Below are 23,716 nucleotides of genomic sequence, written 5' to 3'. Positions count from 1 at the left end.
ACATACCAAATAAACTGATAAATTTAAAAAAAAATAGATTTTATTCACGAGTGGTATTTTATTTAATAAAAACCTTTTTTTTTATATAGAAACCTCATCCACGCGCCTTGACCACGTGTGATCATGTAAGTTTTCTTTATTTAATAATAAAGCCATATAATGCATCAGTACTTCATTTCCAAAAATATGATGAATAATAATGTCTCGTTCGTATGATCTAAATGATTTCAATTTTACCGATATCCTGAACACTAATTATAAATAATAAGAGTCTCGCTTACTAAATACTTCTATTATATTATAATAATATTTTTTTAGCTGCTGTCCGAGGAATCATCGCGAGTAAGCCAAAGATGTAAATATGTAAGTACAATTTAATTTTTACAATTCAAAAAGATCACAATGTATTTCAAATATTCATTTTCTGCAGCTTTTTATTTTCATTTAATGAAGTCAATAGATATAAAAATAATATTACCCTACCAAAGCCGATGTGTAGCCAGACAAAACCTGATACGCTTGACTCTGGATAGGAACAGTATAATGCACTCCGTGTAAGATATTCAGTTTCAATAGCTGTATATCCAAGGGTTGAGTGCAACATCTTAATTAGCTAAATATCAAATAGACATATTTACTTCAGTTCTATTTATAACTAAACCTTACATTTTCATTGCAGATTTATATTGAAACCTGACTTATATTGGATATATAATGAGTAACAAAAAATAATGATACACTCAAAGAAGGAATATTGGTAAGTTTGCAGAATCCTTGATTATAAAATCTACCTTTACAGGCAATAATCACTAAAATTTAAATGATGAATATCTTAGTTATCCCTGTCTTACTTAGCCATGGGGAAAATTTGGTATGGTAACAACTGAACTAAAAATGTCAATAAATTGAAAATGAAATATAAAAATACATTGTGTAAATATAATTACTTTTGTTACAGCTTTTTCCATTCAAAAACTAAAAGAAACATTCCAGAAAATGGACAAAAAAATCAAACAACTTATGATGAAATAATGTGTTGCATGTACCAAGCAGTCCAAAGATGCTGTAAAATTGAAAAAAAATGGTAAGAATTTATTTTTGTATTCCTTGCTAGTTCAATTATAAAATATGTTATCCTCTTACCTTCACATTTTATCAATTATATAAAATATATATATTATTTATATTTGATTTGGAAACAACAGGACAGATTTCCTGTTGTATGTAAATGATACAACAAAACTAGTAAATATAATGATGAATAAATGTATCGCCCCTGTCTGAAGTCTGATGATTGATCAGAACTGAATTGAGTTTAAATGTAAATTTGTTAATTTTAAATTAAAAATATGATTTAGTCTCTGTTGTCTTGTTTTCAGATATGTCATCATATATTAAGCCAAATTCATACATAAAATATAATTGTATAAAAACAACAAAACAAAAAGGTAAGATTAGTTAATCATCTAATTTTTTATCAATTAGTATGCAATACAATTGTGCTAATCTAAGTACAAATTCTATTATCTTGTAGTTATGATATAGAAGTTAAAATACTATTTTTTTTTTATTATATTATTTGAACTCTTATTACCCTACCAAAGCCGATGCATGTACAGATTTAAACTGGCATGCTTGACTCTGGATAGGAACATTATTACACTCTGTGTAGGATTTTTGGTTTAACCTAAACTAAACATCCAAGGGATTGACTGTGACAAATAAAAAATAGTTGTAACTGTGAATAATTTATTTAGTAATATAGAATAAAAAGAATGTCATTTTTATCTTTTCAGATAATCTTTTTGAAGTAATATAAATAAAGCAGTGGATTTTACATAAAAAAGTTACAAAAATAAAACTATAAAAGGTAAAAATCTCTTTTCTTCATTTGCATAAAATAAAAATTCAAAGAATAGTATCACAAATAGTTTTTAACAGTTATAGTAACATCATTTTATGAGTTGATTATAGAAAGTCTGGTATAGACATAAACTATCCTTATTTCATGATGACTTTTGTATCGCCCCTATCTGATCAACTGATGATTGGTTTGTTCTGATTCTTTTAAATCTAATCATATACTACAGATACAAAATTCTGGAATTACAACATTATAATTTTTTTTTTACAGAAGACAAATGAGTTTTGGCAGATAACAGAAGAAAAAAAAAAGGCAAATCTTAGGACTGAATATAAGAAATACATAAACTTGCTAGAGAATAGAATTATTAATACCATCAAAAGATATGTAAGTATTTCTGAAATTTACTGTCTTTAGTAAAAAATACAGTTGTACAAAACTTAATTAATTGTAAAATGTTTACTACTTTTTTATTATAAGTTTGTAAAATAATATGATGATTATTATATCGCCCCAGTCTGAATAAATCTGTTGATCGATTTCTCTGATTATATTTAATCAAAAATGTTGCCCATATGGTATGCTGTTTATACTTTATATCCATATTTTATTGTTTCAGAATTACATGACAATTCATAGTAATAACACCCCACTTCCTCTGCCATGTAAGTATATTTATTATCATTTGTCAGTCTTAGAATTATACTTTTACTATTGATCATTAGTATAAAATAAATTAGAATTTAGATTGTAAATACGCTTAAATGATGGTAATACAAGCATATATCATAATATTTTTGATGATACAATAACATACTGATTCACTAATTACTATATAGAAAAAAAAAAACATTTAGAACATCCTGTTATTGTTCTGTCTTTTTTCAGGTTCCAAGTAAAATTATTTGCACTGGAAAATCAAAACTGCTCTTATATATATTATTTATGAGGTAAGTTTAAACATAATATATTTTTTTTAATTATTATAATTTACTGCGCAACACTTAAAAATAATCTATTTACAATATCACTAAATGTTAAATATCAATGTATTACTTTAACTTATTGTAGGTGTATCAATTTATAACTTGTTCTCTTACTAACTTACTTTGGTACAAATTAAAAACTTTTATATTTTATGATGAATTATCGTTATCCCTGTCTCACTCAATCATGGGGAAAATATGGTATGGTAACAACTGAAAAAAATTAAATACTTGAATATAATAATTATCATCATTGTCAGAAAGATTTATGTCTCATTGTTTTATTACAGATTTATAGAGGACTTTATTATCAAGATAAGAATGAGAATAGGTGAGTTATCTATAATCAAATAGCTTTTTTGTGTTTTATATTAGCAACATAAATAATAATATGTACATAATATATCATACATAACTTCAAATTTTCTCTTTATATATACTATGGTAGTAATGTGTAGTTTACTTTGTGGAAAAAAAATATAAATATATTAATTTAAAAAAAATATATTTCATATGATGACTTTTGTATCGCCCCTATCTGATCAACTGATGATTGATTTGTTCTGAACCCTAAATAATGTTCCATATATGAGTATATTATTACCAAACATATTTAACCCCGTTTTTTTTTTTTAGGTTACAAGATTACATTTGCACATACCAATGTAAGTATTTTATTTATTAAATAGTATTTTTATTTTAATATAATGTTATTACGTTTTCACTTAAATGTTATGATGATTTTTATATCGCCCCAGTCTGAAGTAAAATGTTGAGCGATTATTCTGATATTGAAAACTAAAAAAAATATATAAAAATTAGAAGTTTCTTTACTAATAAAATATCCTTCTTGTTGCAGAAATATCTAATAAATATTGATGAATGAAAAAACCTTCTATTTTATGTAAGTATTACAGGGATTAAGTTATGAATAAATATTACATGATTATAAATTTATAATTGTATTGGTTAACTGTACCTAAGTTCTTATATTAACCAAATGTGAAAATCTCTTTAATTTTTTATATATATAGTAGAATGAATAAATTTTGTATCCTGTATGAACATGGTTTTATACTGTTTCTGACTACACTCTTTTTTTATATAAATAATAATTTTAAATATTTTTATGATGAAATACTAAGTTATCCCTGTCTCACTCAATCATGGGGAAAATATGGTATGGTAACTTCTGAACAACTTATAATTGAAACATATAAAGCTTCTAAACCAGTGGATAATCTAACTATGAATATAATTTCTTTTATCAGATACTATCACTAGTTGCAGAATGTACTAAACAGACAATCAAAAAGATGTAAGTAAACTTCAAAATATTTATAATATATACATATAAACACAACTGGAAAGAAATAGGTTTTTTTTTAAATATCTGCAGTTATCTTGCACCTGGTTTCTGCATTACCCAGATAAATTGTCACTATTAGATAAAACTGTACAATACATAAACATAGCAAGTTCAATACTATTAAAACCAGCTTCTTATTATGCTACTAGATGGGTTTTATTAAGAAACAAGTCAGAAACTGATAGTTATTTTATAAAATTTTGGTTGCAAAAGAATTGTTCTTTAGAAACAATTTTTGTTGAAAGTGACATAATCGTCATTAGCCGTGAATAAATTAAAAAAAAAGAACGTATTAAAATTATATATCTTTCCAGTATTGTAATAATTGTATTAAGTACTTTAATATGATGATTTTATTTTGACAAGCATATATCTAGATTTTTTTGAAGAATTATTAATTCTGATTACATTAAAAATTGTATTAACATATTTATCATGTTACACTGGATACATTTAGTATTGTATTTTACTTGCAGAAAAGTATACTAATCGAATAGAAATTTATCTATTCACTGCAGCCAATTTGTAATCAGAAAAATCTTGCTGGTGAAATAAAGATTTACTATTATTAGATTTACATCTAATGAAAAAGAAGATGAAATAAAAGTATTACGAATAATTGTATTTGATAAGCAAGTGGCATATTTGTATGAAGGTATAAAATATAAATTGTTAATAAAATAACATTTTATAAAATAAAAATAAAACATTATATTTTGTATTATTTACCTTTAATGTTAGTTTTAAGAATACAAATACTATGTACTATTCGTTGAACTATTAAATGGCATCTAAGAGGACCACAGAAAAAAATCATTATTAAATTTCGCGTTTTTCTTTGTTAAACACTGTTTTTTTATAATAATAGTAGCTACTTAAAAAAATCTATCTTCATAAACTGGGTTAAAGTATTACAAGAAAATATGTGAATATAGTTGCGAAACTAACTGAATCTTTAAAATCTTAAGTATAGACTGGTTTTAGAATCGTTGGTGGGTTGAGTATATTATTAGATTACTATTAATTTGAAGTGAATAATTTGATTTTAATTCTAACGAAATTCTGGTCAAGATAAAATTAGTTAAAAAATACTAAGTATGTTGTTTTGTACGTTTCAGGAATTAAACAATCAAACCTTTTTATATAAGCATTAGAAAAAAATAGTAAACTCCAATATCTATAAGCAAGAGTGATATTGTAATTATCACTCCACCACATCCGGAAACGTTGATAAATTGTATCACACTCGACTATTCTAAGCGTATCATTTTATATGAAATCAGCTGCATAATTAAACCTTTTAACTTGGTAAAATGCATTACATTATTGTTACGGAGTTTGAAACTCCTAGTGAAACTTCGTGTAGAATAAAGGTAAATTAACACGAGTGTTTCGAGATTTTAAAACATGTTTTTAAATAGATAATTTCGAATAGCTTAAAATGTGTTCCGAAATATATTAAAATTTTATATTTATAGGGATTGCTTTCAACTGATGCTAAGAATTTAGAAACTTACTTTTTGGGATTCCATATAAATTGCAGTAATATGCAAGATTTCTTTGAAGTGGATATTTCAGGAGACCAAGTGTTACAGATTTTAGGCGGATCTAGTTTCAAGTACGTATAATAGTGCTGTATACCCTGACTAAAACAAAAGACTGAAGCAATAAAAGCGAATACAAATTCCCAGCGCGAATGCGAAACAAAATTCGTCACTTATCATTTACTTATTGACGTTCATTTTGTTAAGTACTACACACCTTACTCGAATTTGCTTTTGTTGCTTAACTATAATTAATGTTCTGTGCACTCTTTCGCCTTTTGTATTATAATCGGAGTCAATATTATACCGATTAAATAAATATTAACAATACCATAAATCATTTTAAAATGTACAATACATAATATATACCTTATAAAAAGAGGTAGTTTAGTTTAACATCTTAGGCGGTTGTGGTATCATTAAATTATTTTTTTCCTTAGAAACATTAGAATTATTGTAATCGACATGACATTGAGCATTATGATATTAAAGTAAATTAGCACAATAGGCCATTTGACAATGAAAAAATAAAGTGTCAATTATTGTAATCAGTATATATTATGAGATTAAAAATGGTTATTTATTAACGAAAGTAGAACATAATGAATTTATTCAAAAATCCATAAATAAAAATTCATTTTTTAAAACGTTTGTCACGTAACACAAAACGCTCCTGATTGGTCATACTTATGATGACGTCACGTGTTAACCTCATTTGACTGTATGTGGATTATATATGCCACAGATTACAATACAGGAAAGTGACGTCACCGACCCCATTGTAGCGCCATATTGTCAAAGTAGCGTTCTCGCGCGCTATTTGAATATGGAATTTTTAATTTGATATTTTTCAGCAAATATGTCCTAGAATTAAAAAAAACAACTTTTACTAAGTTCCTTAACCTCTACTAAATATTTTAAATGGATTTTAAAAACTAGTCAAATAGCCTATTAAAAGCCATTTAAATAAGAATTGGAATTCAATTAAAATAAAATCGAAGAGTCTGTCTGTAATTTTAAAATGCTGAATTCAAAAACTACCTTTTTAAAGTTAATAAGCCTATTTTAAAGTCACTAAAACTAGTGTATTTGTCTATTTGTTTCTCCGAGGATCATCTTCAAAACAGTAAAAATTATAAAATCTAAGTGTTTGGATTATCTGATTATCAAAAGTTAATGTAAATACAAATTTAATATTTATTTATGCATTTGTGTAAATTAAAAAATATACATTTTAGGATTTTTTTTAATTATGATAATATTATTAAATTTATGATTTTATATCGGAGCTTAAAATAATATCATGCTATTAGTTACAGTATCATCAGTCAATCAATGGCTATTGAAAATACTGCAATTGGAGGGAGAACCGTGAAAATCCAAAAATTGGTTTGGACCATGGGTAAATAAAGGATAATAAACATGTTCTGTTAAATCATATTTATTCAATAAAATAATATCTATAAAAGTATTTAATTGCCATTTTCGAGTGTCAATTCGCTCTGACAGTCGCTTGGTACCCTATCTGTAAATAGTTCTGGAATCTAAACAAAAAAATTATAATTATATTCATCGCTTCCATACATTCTAAAAAAATGTTTAGTAATCATTTTCTGTATTTTAAATACCTGAGGAGTATAAGCCTCTACTCTGTCTAGCAGTGAATCAGAGTAGCCTGGAGTATAGTACCTGAAAATAATTATCTCTAAATATCTTTCTTTATCTATATCGCATCAATTAGATAAATTTCTTAATGCATCGTTTCATTACAATAAAATATACTTCGATATATGTTTAGTTCAAAGTTTTATACCGAACGATTTCTTCAGGAAAACAGCTGTTAATTATATTAATATATTCTTTAAGAGAGGTTCCAGGGACAGTATCAATTTCTTGAACTCTTTTCAAGGCTCCTGTTGTAACGAATAGTCTTCGAGCTCGTGCATCATTAGGAAGTATCTAGATTTAAACACAAGTGTAGTTTAAATATAAAATGAAAATAACTGGGCTGTATAATATAAGACTGTCGGCCATTTCGTTGGGAAAAAATGTTAAGTCAAATGTCATTGATATTATTTATGAATTGTTATTTTTATAGCATGTGAAAGTTAAATCAAATTTTTTTAAAATAAAATGGCAGGAAGAGGCAGAGGTAATGGGAAGTCATTAACTCATGAACAGTTACAAGCTCTTGGTATCACTCGGGCAGATAATGCACCACAAATTCTAGCACCACCGCCTTTATTTCCAAAATTAGAAGTAAAACCGCTTCCCTTAAATTGTGACGCGGCGACGGATTACATGGTTATAGTAAAGGATCAATTTATTGAATATTTGCATGAGTCACCTGCGTACGTTAAAGCAAATACACGAACTGATGGCATAGAACGATATTCCGACAAATACAAGCTTCTCGCTTTAGATGCAAAAAAAGGTAAGGTTTTAGATTGTGTTTGGGCTAACATGCCGCCCGAGTTAAGGCCACACGGTGGTCGAGCTCGCACCACTACCCGGAAACGAAAATTAGACGACCCTATTGAAATAGCAAAAAGATTACAGACATTGGAGAAGAAAGAATCTCAGGAAGATACAGCTATGGAAACAAATGAAAATGAAGAAGAAGTAAAAAAAGAAGATGAAGATAATGAAGAGCTGCTGGATGAACAAGAACAGGAAGAAGAAATTGATGATGGAACGGACTACGCAAATAACTATTTTGATAATGGAGAAGATTATGAAGATGAAGATGATGCTCTTGATGATGGACCAGTATACTAACTTAAAGTAGTTTTTTTTCAATCTGTGATAATAAAGGAAATATATTAATAATTACTTTCTAAGTATTTTTAAATTAAAACTATTTTATAATTAAAAAAAAGTGATACTCTACCTTAGCATATTGAGCCAACACATATTTTAGTACACAGGCAGGTGCTGCATGAAGTAGTGGTTCTAAGGCTGGTCGATGTAAACAACATTGTAGAGATTGTTTGAGAGCACATAAAGAACGTGCTTTTACCTCCCCTGATGACTTTGGATTTGTATATAACTATAAATAAACTTATTATAAATTTGAATAATACATTTAGTGAGTTTATTAGAATTTAATTTAATCTAATATTAGCGTGTTTATATGTAATGCACATTAAACAATAACTAACTTGTAACAATCTTGGTAGGGCATTAGCAACAGCAATAGCAAGACTGTGTTGTGGGGAATGTTTTGCAATGTGACCAAGAGTCCATGCAGCAGCACACAAGTCAGCGTCATCTCCATTGTTTTGCAAGATTTCCACTAGTACAACCACTGCCTTCAAAAAAGTTATTTGAAATCAATGGAAATATATTAAAGGTTAAAATTTGCTCAAGACAACTCAAGAAAACAAATGACTTCTTCAGAAATAATAGAAATAATAAAATGCACTCATTATTACAATTTAATGCCTTTTACCTTGGCTTCAATAACAGCCATTGCTAATTGATCAGATTGGCCAGCTATATAACCAAGGGCCATGCAGGCAGGTACGCGTGTACCTCCCGTGCTTTCTGATAATAATTCCACGAGGGGACCACAACCACCAGTGTTTACCACCAATTGTGCTAACTATAAGTAAAAATATAAGAATTAATATTCATAAATATTTTTTTGCTATATGCTTGATTGTCTTATTGAAAATGACGGTTAACATTCATTACTGTTGTGTCGCTTATGCATGCCTTTAGTTACTTATCCTATTTGAATTTACGTGCGAGTACATCAAAAAGTTAGGTCGTGCAATCTCACGTCAACAGAATGTTTGACGATGTCGCGCAGCAAGCAAGCAGCAGCGCGACGCACTGGCGCCGTGTCGTGTCCAGCGTGCAGCAGCGCGGGGGGAAGCGCACCTCCCGCCACCACCGCCTCGCCTAGAGCCGCCCGCGCACCCGCAACAGCCCCCAGCGCGCAAAGTGTGCTGCGCTGTAAGGGAAAATAATTAATTATTATTTTTAACATAATATCTGTACCTATTGTACATTTTATAAGTATACAAATGTCATATCATATCGTAAATATAAAAGTACAAAGTTTATGAGGCTACGGTCATGGCTGGGAGCAATAGGGGTATGATTTATAAAACATGAATGTAACAAACACATGATTAATGGTAAATATCGATTCTAACAACAACATCGTATTAAACTCAATCTCAATAAACCTATTTGTACTAACTCATACCACGTCAATTTTTCACGTAAATCGCTCTGAATTTATACGCCTTTTTTCGAGTCTCACTATATCATATTGTTTTTATTTCTTTTTAAACTTATAAGGCGTTCCGTGCCCTTTTTACTTTTTTAGATTTAATATATATTTTATTATTGTACATTGTAACTGTTAAGTGTTATATGGTTACAATATTAACATGAATCTAAACATCAGTTGTTTGCTCTCCTTTAGCTTTTTGTTCTCCGTGAAGGACGTCCAATACTCGAAAATACGAGCCTTGGTCACCGTGGTGTCGCGTTTATGCATAGACATCTTGAAGTTGAAATTTAAATTTGAACGGCTGGTGGCATCCGCGATGGCCTTAATAATGATGACTTTTGTGTATAGTGCGTTGCGGTGAGATGAGCAATTGGGTAAGATCGTACCGATCTTCCCCAACTCACCATATTCGGAGCCTCACGCTCTTGGTCTGGATTATGATGACTACGCCGCAGTCTTTCCTGGGGATTCGTGAAAGAAATCCTTCTTAAAGGTACCCAGGCCCCTGTGGGGGAAGCCGGGTTATGCGGGATTCTTACCCACTAAAACCACTGCGATGGCCGTCCTCGGCACTGATCGGAGAGGCTACGGGATCGTGTCAATATAATGCATCGTGGCTCGGCTGAGCTCTTCTCAGAGGATGATTATCTCGCCCCTCACATTCCTCGCTAATGCGTACGGCAGCACGAGGCCATCCAAACTACCGTCTTACTCAGGGCAGCCTGAAATAGAAAACGTGAGGTCCCCACCTCACGTATCTTGGATTGGTCACGTCCTATCTTTTAAGCCGTCGTGGGGGCTGTGGGAGGGCCAAGACGACGCCTTCGTCGTCTCCGCCGAGCAGAATCGGCCCTTTCCCGTGTGGAAGGTAATCCCTCCGTATGCCGCATCCCTAGTCGATCTGGAGTTTATTTTGAAGGAAAGGACGATGGGACTTCTACACAACATTATACTGTATAATATTGTGGAGACCTCGCTGATGACGTATATATGCGACATCGATGAGGTTTCGGTGCGTGCTTGCCCTCGTGAAATAAAAATAATATTTACAGAATTTTGAATTGGTAAAAATATATATCGAATAAAAATATTCACGATAAATTGAATTATGAAGAGTTGTTTGGTTGGTTGGTGTTAGTCAAAATTAAAAACAAATTAATGATCTATTTATTATCGAATGATGTTTCAAGTTTGGATCTGTTCTGTTTATGGGTAAAATTCGTAACAGCTAGAATTTAGGCTACATTATACCTACCTTTAATTTAGGATCTTGATTATCTAATCCACGTACTAAGTGACAAATTGCACCTGCATCCACAACGGCTTCTGGTTTGTGTTGTGCTAAATCTACTAAAGCACCAGCGACGATCTAAAAAGGATAAGTTGTTAAAATGTTATCTTACTGTAGTTTAGAGAAAAATGATTTGAAATTGAAAAAATCACATACGCTTTACCTTTACAATATGTAATTTATTGCAACAATATTATGATTTTTAAACCTGTTTTAAACTCATTTCGGGTTCTTGAAATGCTAACACTAATAATGGCAACGTTCCAGCATCTACAACCAGTCCTGCCAGATGTTCGTTATGCTTTCCTATGTATCCCAAAGCCCAAGCCGCATTTTCTTTTACCTACATCAAAATATAGTAGGAAAGTAAAACATTCTATATCTTACATAGTACTTATGTCAATGATTATCTATACATATAATAAAATTGGAGTGTCTGTTTGTAATAGTAAAATAACCCATTTTTACTAAATGCATATACACGGTCTGTATACGCGGTACATATACCAAAATAACATTTTTTACAATTTTTGTCTGTCTGTCTGTTTGTTCCGGCTAATATCTGGAAAGGCTTAATCGATTTCGACGGGACTTTCACTGGCAGATAGCGGATGTAATAAGGAGTAACTTAGGCTACTTTTATTTTAATTACAATTATATATAGAATAAAAATAAAATCACGCTACAATATCCATATAACTTAAATTCAAACAACGCGCACGAAGTCGTGGGTATTGCTAGTAACATATAAAATCAGTAAGTAGTACCCTAATACAAGAAGAAAACAGCAATAATCATTTTAATCTTCAAATATAAAATAAATATGTGTTAAAAGTATAATAGGAGACAACCGTGTCGGAGAGATAGTGTTGCTCCAAACGGAAAATTATAAGCACTACTAAAAAATCATTTTGTGCTTTAATAAAAAAATTGATAATAATTAAATGTCTAGTGACATAATGCATGATTATTTTAAGCTAATCAGAAGGTAAAAAGTAAAAGTCTGTAAATGTATTTGCAGTCGTTGCTGGGCTTAAGTCCCTTCTCTCTTTGAGGCGAATGTTTGGGGCTTATTCCATCACGTTGCTCAAATGTGGGTTGGTAGATACACATGTGGCAGAATTTCGTTGAAATCATTTACATGCAAGTTTCCTCATTATTTTTCCCTACACCAACGAGCACGAGATGAATTATAACAGAAATTAATCGAATTAATTCTAAGAACTTAGCCATCTCGGCTCATATCAGAAGGTAGCTTCTGTAAATCTGTAAAATAAAACTACCTGCGTATCGAAATCTTCTAAGCACGAGACAATATGCTCCAAGGCACCTAGTCTTACAATAGTTGAAGCTAAGTCCTCATTATGCCTGTAATATAAAATTAAATATTATCTCATTATATGAAATACAAAAGAAAGAATTACGCTGCTCTCTAATATCTTACTTAGCAATGGCCCTTATTAAGTACAGCGCTGATCGTTTGTAATAAACCTGTTGATATAAAACAGCATACTGTTACATGGATTTGCATAAAAATAAATAATTCCATTTTTCGAGTGATTTGGTATAAGTTATCCTCTTAGACTAAGGTTGTTTTACTTAAAGAATTAAAAATACTAAATATATTAGCACTTCAAAACCAAATTCAAATTGATTAAAAGTAATATCTAAAAAGTGTAGGTACGTTAAAATTGTTTAGATTTTCAATTGTTATAGTGAGCATGCCGCTACTAAGCAATTGTTGCGCTACACTCTCGTCATGTTCAGCAAGTCGCGCCGTTGCCATCACCGCACATTGCCGTACTGTGCTGCATCCGTCGGAGAGCAAAGGACGCAGCAAATCTAAAACGTAATCATTTTTATTCAAATATATATCTATTAATTTTAAAATTATAATTAGATCTAACTCAGGAGTTTAACATATTTTTCTTATCTATAGGTACACGCGACGTAAATTAAGGCATCCTCCTATTTAACCCCTCTACTAGAGTCCTGAGAAATGTCTGATTTTGTTTTTTGTACCTATTAAGTCCTTGAATAGGTAAAGACAATCTCATATTTACTAAGATGATTGAATTGATTAAATGATTTTTATTTAATTTTACCTAATACTCCAGCGCTTTCAAGACACTTTACATTGGTTGCTCGAGTCGCCAAATCAGCCATTGTCTGTACAAAGACTAGCCGAGCTTTCTGATATGTTTCGAATACTGAATAAAGAAAAATATTGTTTTATTTTTTTAATATTTCCAATCCAGACAAGCGCCAGTTTACTGACAATGTGACTAATTTTTAAAAATGTATCTCGTTATATGGGCGGTGAAGTTAAGATCATAAGGAAACTTGCATATGTCAGATACATACTGATATCCACAAACCCGCATTTTAGTATCGTGGTGGATTAAATGGTAAAGTCCAGCTGTGTGTTTTTTATTTACTCTAAAATTAATATTAAATTAATCTATTCGGAATTTCTATAATTTTTACCTAGTTGAATATTCCGAGGGTTGCTCATAGAGTGACTCATGATTGCCAAACCTGTATTTTTGATATTATTAAAGCTATTATTTACTATTTGCAATGTTTTTAGGAGGCAGATTTAGCTTTTGCTATTTATATTATGATTTATGACATTTGAGTCTGTCATTTTTTTAACTCTTAAACAAGGAGGATAATATAATGATTCGTATGCTTGATTGGTGAACCTACATTCCTATCACATAGAGCCTAAATTTAAAGCACCCCATTTCAATATAACTGTACAAGTTGGATTTATTTATATACTTAAAATAATTATTGGTTAATATTAACCATTGCCTAGTCCTGTTATCGTTTACCTGTTGTGTCTGCTGTTTAAACAGGCAAATGGTTAAGACTAGAAAATGACGTAATGTATATTTTACTTATTTTATTAAACATCTAACTGAATAATAGAAATGGAATTTACATCTACACATTTTTATGCAAAATTTATGAATCTATATTATGCACAATTACATAACGTAGGTAATCCCCGCAAAAATAATGCAATTAGCTTGGCTCAGACAGTAGGTATGCTATGAACGCAATGTAATATTTTTATTTCAGTAGTCTTAAGTCTATCGGTAACTTGTAAGTCGTAACTCGGTAGTGCGCACTGCGCGGGCGCAAGTCGTGCAAGCAGTCAAGCACCCGTGAAGGCCATGTGACGTTCGACATCACGTCGCCCTCCACACACGCAGGCTGAGATACCTGGACCGCACACATTGAAACCCATTGTGAACCACGTCGCGCGTCGCCGCTGCTTACCTGGCAAAGTTCACTCACACACGAGTACACAACTTGTCGCGACCGCGGTCTCCGTTCTCGACCGCTTACATACTTATTCATTTTAATAAAATAAAAAATCTTAACTGTAGTTACAATGCACTTCGGTCCTCGTCATTAAAGATTTTATTGAAATTCAAAAAAATATCGAGCTGGATGCAGTGTGACTATAAAATCTATCAAATAAATACAATATGCCGTATATCATGGTAATGGGCAGCCTGAGCGCGCCGCATCTATCTAAAGATGAAGGAGCAACTGTCTACGGACTGAAAAGCGAAGAAAGAGCTGCGCTTGTGAGGGTGGGTTCTTTTTATTTTAATAACAAACGTAAGTTTTCAACAAGAAATATATCATCTATTTTTAATTGCAAAATTAAAAAATATATTAACTATAATTTTATTGTTGTTACTACGATTATGTTGTTATTTTCATTATCAAAGAAAGTTTAATTTTTTTTTCTTACGTACATATTATGTGTAAAAAGTATCATAACTGAAAATGAATCATTGTTATAGAAATTTTAATTTGGATAAAATAACAAGTTCGTAAGAAAAAAAATTGATAGGTAAGTACTTGTAAAAGACTATTAAACGCTAATTGTGTAATTCCTTTCACAATTAAAATAAAGCATTCAATATTTAAAGAAATTCTCAAACAATAAGATGCCTCAGCTGAAATCTGAACGACTGCCTCGTTGTTATCACTACCAACAACTTACAACATTTTTAAATTAAATTAAAATATTCGAGTACCTATAAAACATTACGTAATTTTATAATTATTTTGGTAAACCAAAAAATAATTTGTTTTATAACATTAAATTAGATAAATCTACACATATTAACTGTTCATCTGCGATAAATTATTGTTATTTATAATGTTAGTTGTTATATAATTAAATTAATATGACATTCAAATAACATTCACTATAATTGTTTTTTTAGCAATCTAAGTGAGCCGTTTGAAAACCTGTACATATTTATGTAATTAACTTGCTTTTTTTTTGTCACGTATTTATAATATGTTTTGATTACTTTGAAAATATTATAAAATAGTCTAACAATTTTTTTTTTTATTTTTGATGTCTACACATGTGAGGAAATGTACCAACCCACACAAGTTTTATAGTGACAGTAACTCGGTTAAAATTATACAATATGTATATAATATACACTATTATGTTATGTATATTATTTTAAAGTCATATATATTAATGTAATATTTTCTGTATTTCCTTACTTTAAATCTTAATAACTTTTATTAGTGATTTTGTGAGTAATTCTGCACAACACGGCCCAATTTTCCGATGACTGGGGTGAACATGATGGTTTATTAATTATTTTGTTTCAGGAGATGAACTCATCTTTCGGCATGGTAGTTTCAACGTCATCCGATCAAGAACGGACCGTTCGCGTAACCCAGAAGGGTCTTACACTCGTACTCGTCAACAGAATCCATGGTCTACTGGGTTACGATGTTGTATCACATGCCATGGCGATGACCAATGCGAACCGAGAACTAATTTCATTCACCATGTACAAGAAGTCAAGTGGAAACTCTCACAGTCAGTCTCATGGTCAAACTCATAGCCACGGCCATACTAGCTCTCATAAAAGTCATACACACAGCAGCGTGGTCACGCTTTGATTTTATTTAGTCGACATGATGACGTACCTACTTCACCTGATGATGCTCATTCTATCACGTGGCTTTAGGATCAACGAATCAAATCAGCCTTACTTTATCTCGTTGAAAGTCGCAAAATTTGCTACGATGTAAATAAATAATTGTGATATAACGGTTATTTATGTAACATTTATGAATGTGTATAAATGTAATAAATAGGTCTATTAAAATAAAAAAGTTGTCTTGAACATAAACATTTTATTTGAAATTCACATATAAAAATGCATAAACAATACGAAACATACTTATATCAGTCTTAAAATACAGTTTGGAATTTATTGTTTAAACATGATTCGCCATCGCATCGCGTCTTATATTGTAATTATTGTAGCGAACTAAATATTATGGAAAACGCTTTTCTTTCTTTATATAAGATCATTCTCATGAAACCATGATTAAAATTGTTTAATCTCCACCTATAGTTATATCTTACCTAATATATTACTCTTTGTAATTGCGTTTGCCTCGCACTATATAAAGCAGCATATTCTATAAAATAAAATTAATATATTACTATATGACTACAAGATAAAACTGACCTTATTTCTATTTATATTTTTAATGCAAATAATGCAATTATAGCTTTTTTTGCAAAAGCGTATATAGATCTAGATATATCATATACATTGAATCATTACTTTAACCACTTTGCTTATTAATAATTTATTGGTCTTTGAAGTTATATTTGTTTCATTAATCCACAATAACTCCCACACAGAGACATTAACGGTTACTGAAGGCGATCCTCTATACAGATTTACTAGTACAGCCTATTGCAATCGCAGTAGTAAAGATAAAAAAACCCTTTGATTTTATTTGATGCGATTTTCTAATTGCACTGCTATAATAAAGCAGCTACAAACAATTATTATAAACATATCTTTATGTATATTACTACACTATTTCTCTTAACTACTCATTTAATTTTATTTCTATAATACCAACGGAATTGTCGCCCACATTCAAAACGAAATAAAATTACTAGTAGATTCTATACTATGGAGCACCTTAAGTAACTGTTAAATGTCTCAGAGTGTGGCAGTCAGTACATACCTAGCACATCGCAACCAATATTGTTAATGACATGGTGGGCTGTGTCATTTTTAAAGAACCTATCATATATGTCTATATTATAAATCGTTCAATTTTGATCTCTTTCAAACTTGTGTCGCTGTTCTGCTAATTTCTTCAAAGCAGCTGCATACTGCCTCTGCACATCCATCAGTCTGGAGTACTCAGCATGTAAAGCCATCTTCTGTTCTTTTTCCGATTTGAATTTCAGCTCCACTTTCCTGACCGTCTGGTTTACCCATTCAACAATAGACTCGAATTGCGTCATGAACTCTTCCCGTTTTCTCGCTGATGACATAACTCTAAAAAATATTTAACGTTAATAAAAACAACACTAAGAAAAACAGAACACCTTCTTTTTCTTTTTCAACAAGCGAGCAAGTAAGTCCACCTTCGCTTATACAATCCTGCAACATAAGACTTGCTAATGCGTTGAGGGCCTTAAATAGATCATACACAAGTCAAATCACGTATTAGTATTTACATTATTATAATAATGTCTTGTTAAAAAAAATTAATATTCATTAAGGGTGTTAAGGTATATGATTATTTTTTTTCTTCAGATTGATTAAATAAACTACCTATCAGATTGCTGAAAATTTCACATACTGACAGTTACTTCAAAATAAACAGTCTCAATGTGTAAAATAAATTTTATGATATCTAGTCACTGCAAACTGAAAAATATATTTCATGAACAATATAAATATATATAATGCTCGGGTTTTTCGAGCTAGAATTATAAGTTATTGTTGAAAATCTACAGTTTATTACCGCTTGTGAGAAATATTCACACAGTATCAATTAATTTAAATTATATCGTAAATTTTATAAACACCAATTAAATCTAAGTTAATCAAATGTTAAGAAAACATATAAAAATGCGGAAAGTAAAGTAAGATTTTATTAGCACGGTATGCTAGGCTGGTTACCGAAATACGGAATATAATATATAAATATTATATGTATAAATAAATACAGAAATTCATGACAACTGAACAGTGTGGAATAATAGCATCAACAACAAAAGAAAACATGCAATTGTTATGTTTACGACTATAACAATGGATATCAGCAAATTCCGGCCGCTGAGAGAATACGTCGAATGACTAGTGATACACAGCAAAACTAAACATTCGTGTATTGGCTTAAATATGTAACAGCGCACTATGTATTTTAAAAATATTGTTTTGATTTATCATTATATGAAAAGCGGCGCAAGTGGAGTTACATGTCTCGAAACAATGCCCACGTACATAATTATATACTCTAGTCTACACGAGACATTCGAATATTCAGCGCCCAAAGCATTAGGCTACTAGCGAAATAAATTTAATTAAATGTCAAATAAATTATTCAAAATCTCGACCAATGTTATCACGTCAATCCAATGTCAAAGTTTTTTATTTATCTTTTGTCCTCCTATTGTTGGACTATTTGCATATTCCATTTCTTCAGTCATAAGTAGGTCATAATTTTCAATCACTTTCGTTGGTAATTAATAAAATGGTAATTATTTTTTAAATCCTATATAGGTATAGTAGCACTACAAAAACATAAATATTTTTGTTCATTCTTCTTTTTAGTTATGTTAGTTCATAAATTTAACAGATAAATATTTACTTACTCATCATAATTGTCTAAAATAGAATTAAGCAAACTCAATTCTTTTGATGTGTAAAGTTTAACTTCGTACAGTGTATTATAAAATACGTAATACTGTTTGGTTTCCTTGTGTTTCGATGAAACTGAAATAAATATAAAAATGGTGACTTATTTAAAATGTTTAGGTAGACTGGCAAACGACCTACCTGGTGCTAAGTAATCACCACCGCCCATAAATATAGACGCTGAGAGAAATATTAAACATTCCTTTCATTAACAATGCGCTCCCGACCTTGGGAACTAAGATGTTATGTCGTTCGTGCCTGTAGTAACATTTCGGCTCACAAGCCGTTTAAATCGAGACAAAACATTACTATCTATTGTTATATATTATCATGTCTATATATATATATGTTACTGTGAAAGCTCGAACTACGGTAAATCTTAAGATTTTCCAGTAGTCAGTCTTAGTTCGAGCTTTTACAGTAACATATACATATATGTCGGATTTCTCGTCTCTATGGGAGACGAGATGGCCCAGTTGTTAGAACGCGTGCATCTTAACCGATGATTTCGGGTTCAAACCCAGACAAACACCATTGAATTTTCATGTGCTTAATTTATATTTATAAATCATTTCTTGCTCGGCGGTGAAGGAAAACTTTGTGAGGAAACCTGCATGTGTCTAATTTCAACAATTCTGCCACATGTGTATTCCACCAATCCGCAATGGAGCAGCGTGGTGGAATATGCTCCAAACGTTCTCCTCAAAGGGAGAGGATGCCTTAGCCCAGCAGTGGGAAAATTACATGCTGTTAATGTAATGTAAAAAAATGTCGGATTTGCAATATAATAAATCCTGTGCAGTTAGCTAGTCTTTCATGAGCATAGATACCATGATAGAAATCTGCCAGAACATTATTTATATAACAAAGAATGTTTTACAAAATTAGTTTGCCATAATATGCAGTTGTATTACTTTCTGTTGGTAATTATTATTTGTTATTCTCTGATTGGTTTGGTCTTTAGTCAAAGCTAGGATTATTGAATATCAAGGTCAAATTTTTATACAATTTTCATAATTAAATGTGTTACAATTAAAATTTTCTGATGTTTCACTTCTAGTCAGTACTTTTAACTTTTATTTAAAAATTATATAGAATTATAATATACATTACCCTGATTATATAGTTCTACAAATCTCTTCTCATACTGCAGCAGTTCTGCAGTACCGGGTACTTCATCTATAGCTGTAGAGTACCTCAGTACTTGTCTATTCAGGTGACCAAGTTCTACTCTTACGCTACTGATGTAATCTTTTAATTTCTTCTCGCGCTCTTGAAATTCTTTTAACTCAGTTGGAGATAGTGGCTTTTCTTCGATTTCTTTATTTGGTTCTTGGGCTAGTCTGAAACAGATACCAATTTATCATTTAATATTTTTGGACAATAAAGTCTTCTTATTTTGAAGAAAGTGTAAAGAATATCCATTTATAATATATTAAATTTGTTTTATCAGTGTTTAATACTAGCATCATACTTGTAAACAATATATTTTATGTTTCACAAAAAACTTTACCTAGTGGTATGGCATTATGCAAGCCTCAAGCCACAAAAGCTGGGTACTTGAGTACCACCACATAGCATCCACTCTTCACACATACAACCCTCAAACAGCAATACATAGTATTTAGTCTTGTCTTGTCTTCATCCTCTATTATAAATTTTAATTCTACACAGTAGTAAATAGAAATTAGCATATAGCACTGAATGAGAAGTATACCTCAAAGCATCTTCAAGTTTCTTATGCTCCTTTTCCCTATGTTGGATTAATTGAATCAACTCATTTCTTTCCTTTGCCAGATCTTTTAAAGATTTATAAAATTCCTTAACAGCTTTGTCGCTAAAAATAATAAATATTAACATAATTTATGTGACATACAGAAAAATAAACATTTTTCATATTTTCAAGTTATAATTTGAACTCTATAATTAATTACATAAGAAAATAAAATTGTTTTCTTAGGTAATTAATCTTGGTTTTGAAATAATTGTAAAAAAACATTTATTAATGATAGTATTTTAGTTTACATAGTTAATAAATTAATTCTGGCATCAAGTCTACGTATGAGAAAAATTTGAGATAACATGTTAAATATATTGAGTAGTTGTAACAGATAATATGTTGGGAATTAGGAATGAAAATTTAGCCTTAATTACCTATAGTCATCAGTTTTCATTAGTTTTTTGGTTATTATTTTCAATTTGTTAATTAAATCAGCATATTTATTTTTTGCTTCTTCCATTCTTGTTTCATGATCTTTCCTCACCACTTCTATGTCTTTTTCCATAGTGTCTATTACTTTAGTCAATTTATCTATATCTTCAGAATATTTAGCTTTTTCTCTTGCTTCCAATTCTTTTGGAACATCACCTGAGAGCTCAGAATGCAGTACAGCATAATGAACTTTTGTATTAGTTGTATCCTCATTATGTTCCCCATCATTTAAATATCTCTCCATCTACAAAATATATATGTGGAACATAATATTAATTACTTAAGTTAATATTACATGGAATACATAAGTAATTATCTGAAAACTTACTTCTGTAGTTATCTCTGATGGATCAGCAAGTGTTTTTTCATAATCATACTAAAAGAAAGAAAATTCATGCAGATATTTTTATTATTATACTTTATTAAGTATATACATTGCTTGTACTTCTTGTAACTTTGTTGCCATCGGAAAAAATATCCAAAAAAAAAAATTACCAGGAAATCAAGTCCCTCATCTCGTTTAGCCTCATCTTGATTGTTGGAGACAAGCATCAACATGCGCTGATCATATTCAGAGAGGACCGAATTTACTTGCTCTATTTCTTTTGCAGGTAGTGCTCCTTTTCTTTTTCTTACTCTACATGGTTTGTAGAGATTCTAAAATAAAAAAGATATGGAACTAGATATTATTTTATTTGTCAAGTACAACATAAAAATAAAGCAATTAAAGTTTTTTATTTCATATACCTGAATAGCTATAAGGTTTCGTAACAGTTTCTCATTTTGAAGGAAATAAACACGATCTGCTTCAAATATATGATCTTTTTCATATTGAGATACTGCAAATTTACGCAATTCATCCTCTTTGGCCTCTCTAAATTCACTTGAGTATTTAATTAGCCATTGTACCAATGGATAAATATTAATAAAATCAAGACCTTGTATTTGATGAGGTTCAATAATATAAGGGCACTTCAAACTTGGCAGCACCTTTACAATTTTTTCTGTTAAAGCTCTAAAAAAAAATCATAACAATAACATTGACTATTGAAATCCCAGATTAATATAATTTATTTTAGTATTCCAAGATTAATTCATAATTTTATCTATCCTTGTAAATAAAGAAACAAATGAAAGGGCAGTAATAAAATTAACCTGCTTACAAATTAAGATCAAAATTCAATTTCCTTTGAACAAATTTTCAGAAGTATTAGAAAGTAAAACAGCAACATACATTTTCTTGCCTATAGTGAGATTCTCTTCAAATAACAAACTGATATCCACATCAATGTCACACAGTTCAATACACCAAGTTAAGCCTCCGACAATTTTATCAAACGCTGATAAACCTTGAAGTTGGGCTCTATAATATCCTGCAGCAACGAGAGCATCTGATATTTCATGCCATTTTACAAGTTGTTCTGCATCTTCACGTACTTCTACCTAAATAGTTATAAATTATAATTAATCATTCAAACTAACCTATGAGCAATAAGTATGATGACACTAGTTACCTCTTTGCCTTCTTGATCTACTCCACTGTAAATGTTCATTAAGGGCTTACTCCGAGTAAATATGTTTTTCTGTTTATTAGCCATATTTGGAGATAATAAATATACTTAAGTAATTAAAGGGCTGATAGTTCTCAGGCTACAAAGTATTTATGGGATAGCCTTACAAGAAAATTAGTCTGTTCTGAATAAGTTGGCGTATAGGCAAAGGACGTTCTTATAGAATAACAAATTCTAATGCTATAAGTTGTGTAAAAGGAGTTTAAAAAGAGAACAGGTTTTACTAAGCTTACAATACTGAATTCTCATAGCTATAAATTTATGATCAACATATTTAATAATAAATTATCTATTGCATTCAAAATTCAAACTGACAATGTCATTTGTCAATTCCTGTGCCATCTTGGTTTGGTTAGGTTAAAACTTAAAGGTAAGGAGAAGTATCTCATTATTATGGATCATTCTCAATGGGTGTTCATCCGAAAACCAAAATGTATTAATCAGCATGTAGACTAGACATACATAGTTTAGGATTACATAAATTGTCAGAAGAATGGCGTAACTGTAACTTGATGGTAGTACATGAAGGCTAAAATTACTATTATTAATTAAGATTTATAAATATTTTGACTGACGAATAATTTTAATAGCGTATTTTGAAGATGTCTAGTTCCAGCTAACTTACATTTTAAGGGACACTTTTTATGCTCAAAGATACTTTCCCTTACCTCTTCACTCAATAGATTGGGCGAACAACAACTTGTATACAGGCCCCAGGCCCCATTGCATATCTATATCATTGATGGCAAGCACTAACCGTCCGACAGGTAGTGGGCTCTTTTTGTAAATACTTCTTAACGGCCTGGTGCTCGCTGCTGAAACCGTTTTCACGTTCACTTTGAACAACTCTTGGGAAACAATTAATTTAGCTAAATTTATTTCTTTCATTAATTGATT

General features: G+C 30.5%; 6 protein-coding genes, 1 long non-coding RNA gene and 1 other non-coding gene across 9 annotated transcripts in view; 5 read left to right on the top strand and 3 right to left on the bottom strand.

Annotated features, from left to right (window-relative positions):
* LOC113394025 (DNA-directed RNA polymerase III subunit RPC8) overlaps positions 1–17,996 on the bottom strand; it is a 225,939-nt gene extending 207,943 nt beyond the window's left edge. Inside the window, exon 1 of the mRNA XM_026631206.2 lies at positions 17,986–17,996. The gene's annotated coding sequence lies outside the window, so the exon portion shown is untranslated. The remainder of the gene's footprint in view (positions 1–17,985) is intronic.
* LOC113393957 (uncharacterized) lies at positions 487–16,489 on the top strand. The gene is made up of 3 exons (XM_026631095.2): positions 487–499; positions 14,769–14,908; positions 15,960–16,489. The coding sequence occupies exons 2-3, from the start codon at positions 14,801–14,803 to the stop codon at positions 16,254–16,256; spliced, it is 405 nt and encodes a 134-aa protein (XP_026486880.1). The 5' UTR covers positions 487–499; positions 14,769–14,800; the 3' UTR covers positions 16,257–16,489.
* Positions 1,997–4,929, top strand: LOC113393959 (uncharacterized). The gene is made up of 7 exons (XR_010309383.1): positions 1,997–2,251; positions 2,484–2,529; positions 2,753–2,814; positions 3,141–3,181; positions 3,487–3,515; positions 3,710–4,168; positions 4,696–4,929. It is a non-coding gene; the product is annotated as an uncharacterized LOC113393959 (long non-coding RNA).
* LOC113394028 (small nucleolar RNA SNORD31) lies at positions 2,351–2,418 on the top strand. The gene has a single exon (XR_003368541.1). It is a non-coding gene; the product is annotated as a small nucleolar RNA SNORD31 (small nucleolar RNA).
* Positions 5,497–7,234, top strand: LOC113393958 (uncharacterized). Its single transcript, XM_026631096.2, has 3 exons — positions 5,497–5,592; positions 5,698–5,837; positions 7,077–7,234. Exons 1-3 carry the CDS (start codon positions 5,533–5,535, stop codon positions 7,171–7,173), a joined length of 297 nt encoding a protein of 98 aa, XP_026486881.2. The 5' UTR covers positions 5,497–5,532; the 3' UTR covers positions 7,174–7,234.
* On the bottom strand, positions 7,189–14,781 carry LOC113393953 (sperm-associated antigen 6-like). 2 transcript variants are annotated; one of them, XM_026631088.2, is made up of 14 exons: positions 14,248–14,781; positions 13,406–13,510; positions 12,985–13,142; positions 12,745–12,791; positions 12,584–12,668; positions 11,509–11,643; positions 11,265–11,378; positions 9,548–9,721; positions 9,215–9,367; positions 8,925–9,074; positions 8,654–8,812; positions 7,577–7,722; positions 7,392–7,452; positions 7,189–7,307 (listed from the first exon to the last, which is right to left on the bottom strand). In XM_026631088.2, exons 1-14 carry the CDS (start codon positions 14,255–14,257, stop codon positions 7,236–7,238), a joined length of 1,569 nt encoding a protein of 522 aa, XP_026486873.2. In that variant the 5' UTR covers positions 14,258–14,781; the 3' UTR covers positions 7,189–7,235. The 2 variants fall into 2 exon arrangements, with proteins under 2 accessions (XP_026486873.2, XP_064073372.1); XM_064217302.1 differs by lacking the exon at positions 14,248–14,781 and adding an exon at positions 13,788–13,936.
* On the top strand, positions 7,842–8,592 carry LOC113393955 (DNA-directed RNA polymerase III subunit RPC7-like). Its single transcript, XM_026631092.2, has one exon. It carries the CDS (start codon positions 7,897–7,899, stop codon positions 8,539–8,541), a length of 645 nt encoding a protein of 214 aa, XP_026486877.1. The 5' UTR covers positions 7,842–7,896; the 3' UTR covers positions 8,542–8,592.
* On the bottom strand, positions 16,474–23,152 carry LOC113393952 (coiled-coil domain-containing protein 93). The gene is made up of 10 exons (XM_026631087.2): positions 22,763–23,152; positions 22,483–22,691; positions 21,996–22,263; positions 21,744–21,905; positions 21,577–21,624; positions 21,191–21,492; positions 20,754–20,873; positions 20,150–20,379; positions 18,994–19,114; positions 16,474–17,668 (listed from the first exon to the last, which is right to left on the bottom strand). Exons 1-10 carry the CDS (start codon positions 22,844–22,846, stop codon positions 17,437–17,439), a joined length of 1,776 nt encoding a protein of 591 aa, XP_026486872.2. The 5' UTR covers positions 22,847–23,152; the 3' UTR covers positions 16,474–17,436.
* Between the last annotated feature and the right edge of the window lie 564 nt (positions 23,153–23,716).

This window comes from Vanessa tameamea, chromosome 16, assembly GCF_037043105.1.
Source record: "Vanessa tameamea isolate UH-Manoa-2023 chromosome 16, ilVanTame1 primary haplotype, whole genome shotgun sequence".
Lineage (NCBI taxonomy): Eukaryota > Metazoa > Arthropoda > Insecta > Lepidoptera > Nymphalidae > Vanessa > Vanessa tameamea.
The sequence above is the reverse complement of the archived record's forward strand: the minus strand, read 5'-3'. Positions and strand labels throughout refer to the sequence as shown.

What these genes read in the sequence shown, in the direction of transcription:
- LOC113393958 (XM_026631096.2), top strand. Translation starts at nt 5,533, where the DNA reads ATGCATTACATTATTGTTACGGAGTTTGAAACTCCTAGTGAAACTTCG. An exon ending in AAACTTCGTGTAGAATAAAG is followed by an intron (nt 5,593 to 5,697) that starts GTAAATTAACAC and finishes TTATATTTATAG; the next exon opens with GGATTGCTTTCAACTGATGC. An exon ending in TTAGGCGGATCTAGTTTCAA is followed by an intron (nt 5,838 to 7,076) that starts GTACGTATAATA and finishes TCATGCTATTAG; the next exon opens with TTACAGTATCATCAGTCAAT.
- LOC113393955 (XM_026631092.2), top strand. Translation starts at nt 7,897, where the DNA reads ATGGCAGGAAGAGGCAGAGGTAATGGGAAGTCATTAACTCATGAACAG.
- LOC113393953 (XM_064217302.1), bottom strand. Translation starts at nt 13,827, where the DNA reads ATGAGTCACTCTATGAGCAACCCTCGGAATATTCAACTAG. An exon ending in TGTTGGCTCAATATGCTAAG is followed by an intron (nt 7,723 to 8,653) that starts GTAGAGTATCAC and finishes GTTTAAATCTAG; the next exon opens with ATACTTCCTAATGATGCACG. An exon ending in TTTCCTGAAGAAATCGTTCG is followed by an intron (nt 7,453 to 7,576) that starts GTATAAAACTTT and finishes AATTATTTTCAG; the next exon opens with GTACTATACTCCAGGCTACT.
- LOC113393957 (XM_026631095.2), top strand. Translation starts at nt 14,801, where the DNA reads ATGCCGTATATCATGGTAATGGGCAGCCTGAGCGCGCCGCATCTATCT. An exon ending in AAAGAGCTGCGCTTGTGAGG is followed by an intron (nt 14,909 to 15,959) that starts GTGGGTTCTTTT and finishes ATTTTGTTTCAG; the next exon opens with GAGATGAACTCATCTTTCGG.
- LOC113393952 (XM_026631087.2), bottom strand. Translation starts at nt 22,846, where the DNA reads ATGGCTAATAAACAGAAAAACATATTTACTCGGAGTAAGCCCTTAATG. An exon ending in GAAACCTTATAGCTATTCAG is followed by an intron (nt 21,906 to 21,995) that starts GTATATGAAATA and finishes TTTTTATTTTAG; the next exon opens with AATCTCTACAAACCATGTAG. An exon ending in ATGAAAACTGATGACTATAG is followed by an intron (nt 20,874 to 21,190) that starts GTAATTAAGGCT and finishes TATTATTTTTAG; the next exon opens with CGACAAAGCTGTTAAGGAAT.